Here is a 14,457-nt window from a genome sequence, read left to right on the forward strand (position 1 = left end):
CCGGTTCCCTTCATGTCGGCGGCTCTATTAGTCACTATCCCGGATGCAACTAGGGTCACCGATTTGAGAATTTTCATTGACGAGCGGCTTAGGTTTTCTGAACATTGTTCAGCGGTGGAGGAAAAATCGAACAGTAGTGAATAGAATGCTTGGTCTCATCTTCAAGAAGGTCTCTTCACGTTCTCGTAAAGTCATTCTTCCGCTTTTTCGAGGTTTAGTTTGTCCTGGACTGGAGTATGCTGTAAAGTTTTGGAGACCATACCTACAGAGGGACATAGACTTGGTTGAAGGGGTGCAGAGAAGAGCTACACGTGTCCTTATTGGAACACGGGGCTTGAGTTGTGAAGAGAGATTTCATTTTTTGAATATGTTTACATTGGATGAACGTGAGGAGATATGATCGAAGTGTTCAAAATTCTCAATGGGATGGATAGGATGAATCATGAACTTTTAGTACACCGCCAATCGACTGCTTTTACAAGGGGACACCAGTATCGATTGGTAAGGGACAATGCATTTTTTATGGTATCGCAGGGAATTCCAACAGAGTTGTTAATAAATGGAATAGCTTACCCGAAGTATGATAAACATGTTGGGGTAAATCGAGAAGCTATTCATACTTACAATAAGACCATCATAAGTATTCTTTATGGGCATTGTATAATATTTTATCATGCATATATATTGTTTATAATTACATTTTTAATTGGGTTGCTTTATTTTTGAAATATATGACATCCATATTTGTTATGGGCATCTTTTTCTCAGCCACCTCGCTGGGCATTTTGCCAGTTGTGGTGTTGTATTTGTATAATTAAACTCAACTATTTACATCGCAGTCGAGAAAGGGCACATCTGAACATTTAGAAGTCTCGACTCACTCTCTCGCCAGTGATAAATACATATTTCCAACATTTAGCGATAATCGTGGCTTTCTGTTAGTTGCTATGTAATAAGTATCGCTACATCATCCTTTTTATGACGGCTTTTGGTTGGGACATTTTCGCTCACTATTGCGATGCATTTCCAATTTTTAAATTTACCAAAGACATTGGTTTATATGACAAATTATAGTTTTTACGATCTATGGTGTTTTTTTTATATGGAAATTTGTTTCGGCACAGCTTGACTTAGATGGTCCTTGCGCCAATAAAATCAACATCAAATCCAAAATCACGTCGCCCGGTACTTCATCTAGTACTATAATACATATTTTGCTCCACAATGTGTGGCCATAAAAGAATCATTAATTACTCGATTATTTAGTTATTATGACTGTGTAGTGTTTGTTGGATTGGATTTTGGACTTATTGGCGCAAAGACCAATATGGTCAAACTGCGCCAAAACAAATAATTATATAAAAATAAGAAAAATCATCCTTTTATCATGTCAAAATACTAAGACTGTGCATGATAAAAAGAAACGTGAAACGTTAACATGAATTGTAAAAATCTATAATTTGTTATAAAAACCAATGGCTTTAATGAATTTAAAAATGCGAGATGCATCGCTATGGTCATTTAAAATGTCATGAAGTGAAAGATGACTTTGACTATGTGGGCACTGTGGCCGACTCTCTTGTAATAGAATATATGATTGTGTGATACGACTGTGTCCTATGCGCAATCGAGCAAGCAGAACTTCCTCCTTTCGGTTAGCTCCGCAGCTCGAACGCCTATGGCCAAGTGTGGGCTTGATGGCATGAAGTTTATTATTTATCTGATGGTTCCAATGATCCTGCCAGCGGTGATGCATCACTTCCCGGAGGATTGAAAAGTGGTCACTGGCAGGTACCAAAAGGTTATTGTCAATGTTAGTTGTTGTTCGAGCTGGTGCGGGCGAATGTTGGTCGTCAGTCTGAGGCATGGTCGAGAAGAAAGATATACTCAGGGCCGGACTTAAACAGGTGCGAAGGGTGCAGTCGCACCGTGCCGCAAAACGAATTAAAAATACTTTGTTTACAATGTATGAAGCAAATACGTTGATTGCATTGAGTTACATTTTGACTTCTTATCAAAGCAATATCTTAAGATTCTGTTCAAGACAGGGGACCCACGACCTGCATTTCATAAGTTCGTTCCCTAGGCAAGTACTATTTTTGGGTGCCTCTTGTACAGTTTTCTTTGAGGCAGAGGCGTTGGGGAGGGTATCGCCTGTAATGCAAAAGCAACCAAATTCTGCGCCCTGCAAATTTTTGGGCATGTGCCCCATTTGCTCAGGGGGCGATGGACAAGAAAAAGCGCTGAATTCTCACTCTAACGACGTACTTATTTAAAACTACAGGGGGGGGGGGTTGCGGTGCGGCAAAGTGCGTGCTTGTCACAGCTGAAAGCGTATTTAGTTGTAATTTTGGGCATTTAATCCGTCGTCTAGCCCTGACATCGTGATGCACTGTGTACAGATGGTGTAGAGATGGCACAAGCATTTTGTAGCAGAATGGGTCCGATGCCTGTGCCTAATCTCTGGCACAGGCATCGGAACCTGAGAGGCTGAGTCTTATTTCAGCTCCCTCAAGGATCTTGAAAAATAATTTCGGAGGGCCGCAAAATAGTTAAGCCCGACCCTGGATATACTATATGCCGAAAATAATGCGGAATAAACACGGACGGCTTCGTTTCAAACGTTCAACTCGAGTGTTACGACATGAAGAGAAAAATTGAAGCTTACGGTTTACGGATGCATCCGGATTGATGTGAAGACAACGCTGTGGCACCGTAGCAGTCTCTCGGTATGATATCGAAACTTGTCGCGTGTAGGAACACGGAAAAGGTCACCAGTTGTAAGACATAGCGACGACTCCAGGAGAATCAGAAGTATAAATTTAATTTCTAATTGAATTAAGCATATTTAATAAATTACAGCATGAGTATCGTTTTTGCGACCCGAGGTACCACCGTGCCTCGTCTCCGGCGTGTGTAAACAACTGAAAAAAAAAGTGCCGTCGTGGAGTGTAACGCTTAGAAATTCTGAGCTCTCCACTTTACCAGCCAATCAAAGTCAAGAGACCTCGCGGTCTACTGTGACGTTTCTATGACGTCACAGTAGACCGCGAGGCTACCGCAACTTTTGATTCATTTGGCGCCACCATATTTCCTGGCGACATTTAATAATGGATATACTAAATTCAACTTCAGCTCGGCGACCACGATTGGTACAGTGGGAAGTTCACGGGACGTTTAAAACGAAGGTTATGAGTTCGAGTCCCTTCGAACCTATCCAGTTTTTTTCCCTAACATCTTCGTTTGAAAAATTTAATATCTGGCTGTTCAGCCATGATCGAAACAAGATTTCTGAGTTCACGGATTTCTTTGCTAACTTTTCAAAGTTTCTCGGACGGCTTGGTGACGTCATCGGAGAAACGTCGGGCGAGGACTCGATCATTGACAGAGCCTGGGCCGGTGGCTGATCAGCTACGGTTTTAGCCGGTGTTGCCGTGGGAGAAGACTTTTGGTTCCGAAGAAAAGCACTGAACTTTAGTTGTACAGGGCGTGGTAGAAAACTTCTGGTGGATTTGCTTTTGCTCGGCAAAATCGTCTGGGACTGGATGGTAAAGTCCTTAGATGAGGGTTTGGTTGAAGTTTTCTGAGACTTGCGAATTTTAAGAAATTCAGGGCACTTTCGATAGTTCGCAGGATGAGGTCCGAGGCACAGAACGCACTTTGGGATGTCTTGGTCTCGCACTTTTGTGCACTTTCCGGGCTCGTGAACGTCCGTACATTTTATGCACCTGTATGCGTTGACGCAGGTTTTGGCAAAATGTGAGAATCCAAGGCACCGTCTGCACTGAAACTCGCGAAAGGTCCTGGTAAATTTTTCAACTGAGATCTCGAGATGAGAAATGTTGGTGAGCTGAAGTATCTTAAGATTGGCTTCGTTTTTCTCTAGAGAAATTCTCCAGGCCTTCGATTTGGATATTTTTAATATCTCAACGCATTCAATCCCTCAGGAGTTGCGTCCCTGCAGTAGCTTTCTAGCAGTCTCCCACAAGCGTTATATCCACGGCTGTTCCAAAGTCTGGATTTGCAGTTGAAGTCTCCTGCTAGGGCTGCCGGGTGTCTACAATTGAAGAATGTGTTAAGTAATGAGAAGTCGAGACCGTTTTGTGGGGGCTTGTAGATAGCTCCCAGCCTAATGACTGTTATTTCTGCTGTGGATATCCACTGCTAAGGCTTCTATGTCCCGTGAGTCGGGGAGATCAACTAGGCTATAAGTGAGGTGTCTTTTAATGATTATTGCGACCCCTCCACCCAGATTAAAAAGTCTATCTCTCCGAATTACATCGTAGTTGGCTATTTTCAGGCCGTGTTGGGGTTTTAGCCACGTTTCATTGACTAGTAGAACATCAATGCTGTGCTGTTCTATTGTTTCTTTGAGTTCTACCATATCACGAAGTATGCTGCTGGCATTCCAAGCCATTATCTTAAGGTTTTTTATAGTTGAGGTGTAATTAATTGAATAAAATGCGCTGTATATCCTTCATGAAAATATTGAAGAAGATGGTGATCTTCTCCGCCTTAGTTTTTGCAAGAGCAATTTTTAACAGGCAGTCCGATACTGATGTCATTAATTCCCCAATGGGAAAATCGTCGGAATCTGCTACTGTTGCGGTTTCGCTTCGCGAGCGCCCCGCCCATCTATCCACTTTTCCGGCGTCCGGAGCAAATTTTCGCAAGTCCTTCCTCCTTGACAGTCAGAGATCTTTTTTCTACCTCAGCTTGGATCATGAACTCCCTAATTAATTTTCCGTTACCGCTAATATCTATTGCTTCGATGAAGTCGACTATTAGGTTCTCCGAGAGATGGCGCAATCTTCATCTCCTACGTTAGCGTTATCTGAAATTTCTTTCACATTTCTTAACGATAGTTTTACTTATGTTAGAAATATTTCACAAGTTACTTCAGGCTCTTTTCGTAGGATGCAGTCGTTCGGGGTGACCTGAAATAAAAGTTTTGGAACAAACTGCAGGACACTATATCACCTTGAGTGCACAAACATACATGAATTCAAAGTATTGCCCGGATCCCATTCGTCAAATAGAGATCATCCGTATTGTTGCCAATCGCTTCTAAGCGGAAGGAGAATAATGAGATTTTTTTCCTATTCAAAAAAACGTGAATGCGAGTAGTAAAGTCATCGAAAGGGAGCAAAACACATCCGGACCACATGAGGTTCGGCAATAGTGCACCACGAAAATCACTTTTGTCAACATTTTTGATGAAGAATAACAAATTCGAGTAAATTTCGTCGAAAAGCGGGGAAGATTGTTACAAAAAGAAAAAAAATGATACCACTAAAACTGAAAAATGCGGGACGTATGGTCACGTCAGCCATTATAAGTTTAGAACGAATTTTTAATCCAGTTAAAAAATAAAATTTGACGTTTGTTGAAAGCTCTCGAAAAAAAAATGGGGGAAATTTTTTAAATTTTTTATAAAGATCCCGGGTAAATATGTACGATCATCCGATATTGTTTTTGGTTTTTGAATGGCAACACTCCAAACAAGGAGCGATGCGTCGCCATGTTGATATTGTTATCATTGGAATGATGATGATGACGACCGGAAGCCGTCTGTGAGCGCAAATATTTAAAGAGACGAAAGCATGGGAGAAGTTTCGTTTTGTTGCATCGACGAGAACGTTGTCGTCGCTTCACCCGTAAGTGAACATGGCAGAAACAATATTTATTATAAATTATTTTTAATATTTTCCCTATTCCCCGGGTGGGCCCTGAATGGGGAATATCTCCCTTTTTGTAATTGTATATATTTGGTTTAATGGAGGTCTGCGATTCAAATTATATATATATAATGATATTCTATTTTCCATCCAGAGTGCGCTTATGACAATGAGCAATCTGCGTGCATGAAGTAGGCACTAAGAGGGCCTTCAACCCTTTTTCTAGTCGGGAGCACTGCCTGTACCCATGACTGAAAGAAGAGCACCCCTTATGGCTACTTTGGCATACGAAGGCATGAAATCAGGATGATTGCAATCCTTGAATGTAGAACGTTGATCAAGTGCTCATGAGCACACTGGATGCTTCTGGGAGCACTGTGGTGCAGATGGCTGGAGTAGGACATCAACTCAGAATTCTTGAATTCAGTGCTGTGGGTGACCGTCAAATGGGTATATCCTTTTTCGTCTAAACGCTTGTAGGCCTTCCAGCAATCTGAATTAATGGTTGTGCCCTTCTCAATCCACGTTTCGATAAGCCCAACGAGCGTATCCGAGGACCTGTCATAAACGGCGACCAAAAAACACCTCCCTGATTCCCTCTCTACCCCTCCAAAAGCCCACTGACCCACCACCCTGCGGCCTTTATTATACTTCCACTTTTCAAATTTTGTCTCGTCGACCTCACCGGTCTTACCGACGCCGCCTATTTTCTCCAAATGGAGCTCGATGTAATCAAGAATAATTCATTTATAAACTGGTGCCAGTCGGCCAAGGTGCCGGAAGAAAATGAATATTCCCGAGTTATCTTGGCAGTGGTTTTGACCTTGCGTGATCTCGTAGGATAGCAGGAAAATCTCGGGGAATATTCAGCTTACTAAACCCGAACCATGAGCCAAACCGAATAGATTTCTTGGCTCTGCACGTATAGCCATGCAGACCCTACTGAATCCGTCAGAAATATTTTTTTGTGTAACCTTCATGACATTTCTGCATTTTGGGCAACACATTGATGATATAATAAGCCCTGTTTCGCGCCAAAATTCTAACAACAAGGGCATATTTGGGCACAGGTAAGTCTGATACAGGTAGAGTAACACCCACCGTTGGCTGGTTGTTCGAAAATTTCTGAGTTTTCGACTGGAAATAATACTCTGAAATTTCTTAACAACGCTGAAAATGGAAGGCATGGCGAACTGCCCAGGCGACGAAAATGTAATCCAAACATAAACAACAAAATGGCTGTACGGCTGTTTGAAAGGCGCCCTACAACAATTAACGGCATCTGGCAGAATTTTTCAGAACAGGTTTTAAATAGCATAGAACATTCTGGAACAAAGACAACCCAGCAGAAAAACAACGAACCAGAGCGTGCCAACTACGGCGACTTATTGTCGGAAGAAAGTCACCAATTTTGATTTTAAAAGAACAGATGATCGGCCTAGGTCCCAAACAAGAGTTCTTTGACTGATCTTATCAGTCTCTCCCACCAGACTGCAGGAGGTATGAATTTCCACTTGTGATTGGAGATAAACGTTCATAATTGATAACTTCCATCCAATCAATTAATTTTGATGCATTGCTAGTTCCCACAAAATTAGTTCTATTGTCAGAGTACACAATCGATGGTCTGTCTCTTCTGGCCAGGAATCTGCAGAAACTTTGTATGATTTTCTCGGTGCTTAAAGAGGACATTAATTTCAAGTGTATGGCTCTATAGATCGCACAAGTGAACAGTTCGATCCAAGCTTTAGTTTGATTTCAAATAGAGAGGTCCACACAAATCTATGGCTACTATTTCGAAAACATTGGCCTCCCTCACTCTGTTGAGCGGAAGCTATCAAGGTACACTTGTCCCTGCTTTGGCCTTGTGTCTTTTGCAAGGTACACATCTGGAAATCACTTATCTGATTGCCCGTTTTGGAGATATAATCCAATACTTTTCTCTTAGTGTGGACACGAGGGTTTGAATCCCTGCATGGTTATTATTGACATGGCATTGCCAAATCAGAGAGTTCACAAGATAGAGTTCACAAGAAGGAGAAGCGGGTAAAGGAAACTGAAATTCATCGTCTCTCTCAATTTTAGTTTTCACTCTCAATAGATCATTCTTGTCTTCGACAATGGTCAGACCCTTGAATTTCTTCGATGGGAAATGATTATCGTTGCACGGACAACCAGAGGATATTTTCTGTATTCTCATATGCATCCACTAGATTCTCTTTCGGGATGACTTTTTCTGTGCTTCCAAGATATCTTTTCACCCAGCGAAAGATGCGCGCAATGTGAGAATTTTTCATACCAACTATAATTTTCATTATCATTAACACTTAAATTTACAGTGGACGATTTCTTTCTTTCTGCAGTTACTAGACATTCATCTCTATGCACTTCTAGACTAGGTCAAGTATCTCTATTTCCTTTCAACCATAACGGTTCTTCCCACCAAAAAAATCTGTCGTCCTTATTCAGTTCAATTTGTAAAAATGTGCATCAAATGTCAGATATCACCCCCATCGCCTTTTCCTGAAATCTCAGTGATGGAAGAGATTTGCTCCTTTGACCAGGCAATCATCGAGTGATGGATTCCTACCACTTTTACTAGAAGCATCAAATACGTGACAGAAGACGCTCTGCCCTTCTTTTCTTCTCTATTACATGAAGTGTACTGTTTATAATATACTCACACAAAAAAGGAAAGAAGTTTCGCTCCTAACCCACAACCAGTTCACCATTGTAAACCGTGTATGTGGACCTGCTGCACTCTGCCGTTGCTGGATTTGTGACTCGCCTGCAACGCAACACAACTGTTACGTAGTACCGCTGCCTCCCTGTGTTGGGAAGCATTGGGAGTCACAACAATGTCATTAATAAATTGACGCCAGTCGACCTAAGTGCTGCCATATCTGATTGATTTCTTGGCTGCACTTACTAGCCATGCAGACCCAAATGAAACCGTGAGAAATATTGTTTTTTGGGGTAATGCATTGTTGATGCATTAACTGTCCCGCAAAAACTCTTGCAGCAGGGGCCTATTTGGAGGCTGCAATCGCCAAAGCATGATCATTGAGACCGATCTCAAAGACAGGATTTAAAAAAAACTATAAAACAGCCAATAGTGAAAAAGATTTGCAAATAATGAACAGAATGCCTCAAAATAGTTTATTACAGCAGTATGTGTTTCACATCACGGGATAACACATTGCAGGCGAGTCGCAGAGTGCAGCAGGTCCACATACACGTGCTGAATTTAATGCTAGGTGGTGACGGTAGTGTAATTGGCATCTGACTCCATATGAATGAGATGTAGTTGTAGATACATTATCTTTAATTATGATGCTATATAGAAGATATTATTTACATAGTACATACATTAAGAGAGAGAAAGACGACGTGGATGCATCTTGTGTGAGAGCTGGAGCTGAACTGATGTTCTCACACACATGGCCCTTCGGACCCTCCGAAGGGGCATCCGGTCACGTGATCATCTCGTGTTTCAGTACAGAATGTACTGAGATTCTTTCACGTGACCAGAGCGTACTTGTTAAGAGAGAGAGCCAATGTACAAAGTAAAGTAATAATAATAATACATATAAGAATATATATTGAGGCTCTACACACGGTTTATAATGATGAACTGATTGTGGATTAGGAGAGCAAGTTCTTATCATCTCATTTGCATATTTCCACCAAAGTCGCTCGTACCCGCACTACCTATCGGCTGTTTTTTTAGTTTTTTCTGTCAAAGAAAGTTCCCATGACCTAGTGATGCTGACCCTGCAAACCATTTTTTATTTCGGTTTTTAGTGAATTTTTAAAGTTTCTACATACTTTTTTCCCACCCTGTATAACTATACTGAAACTAAATGTCTTCTCTGCTGGGCCGTAACATGGATATTTTACATGGGAAGACTTTAACGCTTGCATTTGCACCTCAAAGTTGGGAACCACAGAAAACAAACTTCAGTCAACCACCACTGTTGTTCAAGTGGGGTTCGAACCCGGGACCTCATGATGCGAGTCATGACCACTCGACCACCACGGTGAGGCTGAAACAGGACCCATCATTTCAACTTTTTCCGGGGGGGGGGGGGGGCAAAGCACATGTACTCAATGTATGTATATATACACACACGACGTGGCATGGACTCTACTAATGTCTGAAGTAGTGCTGGAGGTAATTGACACCATGAATCCTGCAGATAAATCCATAGGAGTAAGAGGGGGTGAAGATCTCTTCTGAACAGCACGTTGCAAGGCATCCCAGATATGGGAATTTAGGTGGCCAGCGGAAGTGTCTAAAGTCAGAAGAGTGCTCCACTTTGTAGCAATTCTGGACGTGTGGGATGTCGCATTGTCCTGCTGAAATTGTCCAAGTCCGTCGGAATGCACAATGGACATGAATGGGTGCAGGTGATCAGACAGGATGCTTATTGACATTATATGTCCGAGCTGCAGCACAGTTATTGTTTTCTTCGGCGAATTTGATAACTTTCAGTTTGAAAGACGCATCATACGCAAATCTTTTAGCTTTCTCCATTTTTGATCATTGATACTTACTGATACAACACTAGATCAATGATTTTTCTGTGGGTAATCGCGACACACACTTGTACTGCCTTGGAAAAAAATTACCACCCACGTGGATTTAACCCGAAATGTGCTAACACAACTGCCATCTATCTATAGCTACAAAAATCACTCTGATGATTTGCAATGCCATCTATCACTACTAATTATTAGCGCCATCTATAGTTACAAAAATAACTATTGATTGTGGGGGGTCGATATTTTCCTGTCAAAAACTGACCCGAGTATAATCCGACCCCTCCACTTTAGGAACGAATTTTCCCACAAAAAAACTGCTTATACACGAGTATATATACCATTTTTAGTGTATTTTCGAAAGGCCCCCTAAATGACGGGCCTGGGCTGAAAAATTAGATAGTACCCTAAATTTTTGTTACACAATTCTTTTTCTGAATTTACATTATCATGTGTATCAATAGTCAGCAAGGCCTGGAAAAGCCTGAAAGAAAATGTTTCGACGAAGTCGTTAAAAAAAAATCAGAGCTAGGAAAATTTCCTACAAGCTAAGCAATTTTTTTTTTCGATTTGTCAAGCCCCTTTTTCTCAGTTAAAAAAGTCATGTTATATTCATACAATACACCACAAATAATTGATAGTTTGTGTAAAGAATTTCTCGCTTCTTTTTTCTCTCGTAGCCTATTCCGTTTTGGCATGGGATCCCTGGAGGACTCAGACCCGGAAAGATGGTCGAGATCAGGGGTGTTCTTCCCTATGGCGCCGAGAGGTGAGTTCTTCAAGTCTATATATTGAATCTACATCGAAACTTACTCTGTATCTCTGCATTGCCATCAATCCTTGGCTATTAGTATCAATACTTGCATATAGAGAAAGATGTACTGAAAAACTGGCTAATTATGTAGAGATAATTATGTGTATTGGTTTTATACAAATACAATGCCACAACAGACAAAATGCCCAATGAGGTGGCTGATCAAGGTTAGGCAAGATAGGAAAGGTTTTCACGTCAATCCCAGTAGCGGCAGAGACAACTTTTTCAAAACTTGATATATCTACATAATTAGCCAGTTTTCCAGTATATCTTGTATCAATACTTGCATTTGCTGTTGCTAATTTTTTTGCATTGTCTCAATTTTTTTATTGCGAAAGTGAATTATTTATGATTATTTTCTGTAGTTTTCACTTTGATTTCACTAATGGCGTCGACGGTGGTGGTCATATGGCAGACAGGCTTTTCCACGTCAGCGTCAGGCCACCACAGAGAGTCGTCGTGAGAAACTCTTCGGTTAGGGGAACTTGGCAGAATGAAGAAAGGAACGGTGGTTTTCCTTTTGCTTCTGGAAAGCAGTTCATCGTTCTTATATTGGTTGAGTGTTCTGGTTACAAGGTGAGAATTTTTTTGTTTGGGTGGCTACTGATTGGTTATCAGCGGATGACCATTGGCACGCACAAAGTAGAGTTCTTTGACATTCTTACCAGTGCTTTTAATTCAAGTGATTACCTTTTTTTTTTTGCCTATCAAAGCACTTGCGGGTAAATTTTGCCAAGAGTTTTTTCATTGCCAGTCGATAATTGTCCAGTGCTTTTCTGTGTGTGATTATAGTGTTTAAGGTTTTTTTCTCTCATTTGGAATATGTTTAATGTGTCTTTTCCTTATTTCTAATTCTGCAGGTTGCTATTAATGGTCAACATCAGTGGGAATTTAAACACCGTCGTCCTGTTGAACATGCCAGTGTGCTTCATATCGACGGTTCTGTGAGGATCGAAGAAGTCAGAATATTTGAAAGAGAGCCTCCTGTAAGTAAAACTGTTTTCTTTCGAATAATATATAGATTCAGTGAAACCTTGATAAGTTGTCACCTCATGTTATCGAAAAATTATGACGGCTTAAGCGGAGTGACGTGATGACTTAAGTGAAGGGCTATTAGTTTCACTGTGCAATATTGTGAAAATTGCATAAATTTAATCGTATAACAAAGATGCCACTGTACTTTAATTGTCCTGGGACCCATGGTATTCAAAAAATCTGGGTCCCTTTTAAGTGAAAGTGGGTCCCTCTTGAACAAAATTATCTTGAAAAAAATGTATGTCCCCTTCCCCCCATAATTCACTGGTATCTCTGAATTTGTTTTCCAGCATGCCCCAGGTTTTTCATCACCTGCTTATATCTCTTCATTGAGACAGAGCAGCGGGCCATGTTCTGGGTAGGAAGGAGGTATCTCTGTGAATCAAATGATTCATTTCTAAAAACATAAACATGTTCTATCCAAAGGTTCATTTACTTTCTTGTCTACTAGTAGGAAAAGCTTGCAAAGAAGCCCATTAACACTGAGAGTTTAACATATAGAATGTAGCACATATAACAAATCTAAACCAAATATACAGTTGATCCCACTTATAACGTTCCCATTTAGAACGTTTTTCCACTTAGTACAACTGATTTTCATGGTACTAACTTTAAGTAATTCTTATAGTTACTAAGATTTTCCGTTTGAAGGGTTTTCCTGCTTACAATGTTTTTTATGGCAGTTTTTTAAAAAACGTTATAAGCAGGATCCACTGTAATTAAAAGTTGGAGGCGCACATCAGATGTTCCCTTCAGATGTTACCAGTTATTTATGGGATGACATATAAAGGCGTGCGGTAGCAGAGCAATGTGCACAATACAGTATGTACAGAGCATGTGCAAGTTAGTTTGTGCGGAACATGTGCAATACTATATATACAGATCATGTGCAAGACAATATAAACAGGCATGTGCAAAAGCAAGAATGTGTGCAAGAATCGAAATAAAGGCATGGGCAGAAACAAATATGTGCAGAACGGAGACGTAGCAGTGCGATGCGGATCACTGCAGGAAGCAATCATAAATTAAAATACATTGCGATATGTGCGAAACAGGAAAATGTGAAAAGTTTGCGAGACTCGAGGCAGTATTTTCTGTAGCGAGACAGTATTTGCATGCGCAATACGATATATACAGAACATATGCAAGGCAGTATAAACAGGGCATGTACAAAAGCGGAAATATGTGCAAGAATATATATAGAGAGCATGTGCAAAAACAAACATAAGAATAGACCGGAGACATAGTGATACGATTCGGGTCACTGCAGGAAGTGATCATGAAGTTAAATGCATTACAACATGCGTGAAACAGAAAAGTGTGAAGAATTTACTATGTTCGAGGCGGTATTTGCTGCTGCAAGACAGTATGTACAGATCATGCGCAATACGATATATACAGAACATATGCAACACAATATAAACAGGGCATGTACCAAAGCGAGAATATGTGCAAGAATATATATATAGAGCATGTGCAAAAATCAAAAAATATGAGCAGAAGGGAGACATAGCGATACAATGCGGGTCACTGCAGGAAGCGATCATGAAATTAAATGCATTGCAACATGTGCAAAACAGAAAAGTGAGAAAAATTGTGGGATTACTTGCTGCAGCAAGACTGCATTTTGCGGAACATATACTCCCCCGAAAGCGCAAAAGTCACTCAATTTGTGCACCGCTGCGGGACACAGCTGGTGCAGAACACTACGGTGTAGCAACCAGTATTCGTTAGTCTTCAGGATTCGATGATTCATCCTCTGTAGAGGCAGCCCTGCGCCGCCTTTTCGGTTGTGGTAACGCCTGTTTTGGAATGAAGTTGTGTGCGTGTCCTCGTTTGTTTCAATTAGATTCATCAGTCTTGTGTTTTTTTATGTTCTCTCCGGTCCCCATAGTGGAATGTTGGACTCTGCTGGCACCCCGAAGTGTAGTTTCACTGTGAGTGGGCATCTCGTGGTGTAGTGGATTGCCGTTCCCATTTGCCTACACTTGAATTTGTCACTTCCTCTCAGTTTGAATCTCTTGGCTGTGTTCCGTGAAGTACAGTACCATTCCCCTCGTCCAGTGGTTGTTTTTTTAGCCTTGCCCTTGGCGACTAGTGAATTTTCCTGCCGGTTTTGGTTTCGCTGTCCCATTTCAGCTGCCATTTCTTGATCATCAATTGTGTGGATTTATACTTAACCCATGATGCTGGGTAAGGGAGGTGGCAGTCGATGCTTTCTTTCTTGGTAGCCTGTTCAGCTGCGGCGTCTGCCTCCTCATTCCCAAAAAATTCCCTTCATGAGCCTTTACCCAGCTTAGGGGGATGGCTGGGTGGCCGAGAAGGATGTTTCTGATCTCTCTAGCTGCCTCTGTGTTTGATAGCGGGTTTCGGATTGAATAGAGTGAA

General features: G+C 41.2%; 1 protein-coding gene across 2 annotated transcripts in view; it reads left to right on the top strand.

Moving 5' to 3' along the window:
* Positions 1 to 14,457, top strand: part of LOC149067879 (galectin-4-like) — a 68,156-nt gene that overhangs the window by 6,616 nt on the left and 47,083 nt on the right. Inside the window, exons 1-4 of one of the 2 annotated variants that reach the window (XM_089252304.1) lie at positions 5,509 to 5,657; positions 10,901 to 10,989; positions 11,400 to 11,610; positions 11,895 to 12,020. In XM_089252304.1, the coding sequence (XP_089108430.1) occupies positions 5,604 to 5,657; positions 10,901 to 10,989; positions 11,400 to 11,610; positions 11,895 to 12,020 (480 nt within the window). In that variant the 5' untranslated portion in view covers positions 5,509 to 5,603. Of the gene's footprint in view, positions 1 to 5,508; positions 5,658 to 10,900; positions 10,990 to 11,399; positions 11,611 to 11,894; positions 12,021 to 14,457 lie in introns of those variants that run through there. The other variant, XM_089252305.1, reaches the window with a different exon arrangement.

Source organism: Pholcus phalangioides, unplaced genomic scaffold (assembly GCF_987345545.1).
Source record: "Pholcus phalangioides strain wild (caught in Gottingen) unplaced genomic scaffold, Ppha-v1.0 ptg000028l_1, whole genome shotgun sequence".
In the NCBI taxonomy this organism is placed as follows: Eukaryota; Metazoa; Arthropoda; class Arachnida; order Araneae; family Pholcidae; genus Pholcus; species Pholcus phalangioides.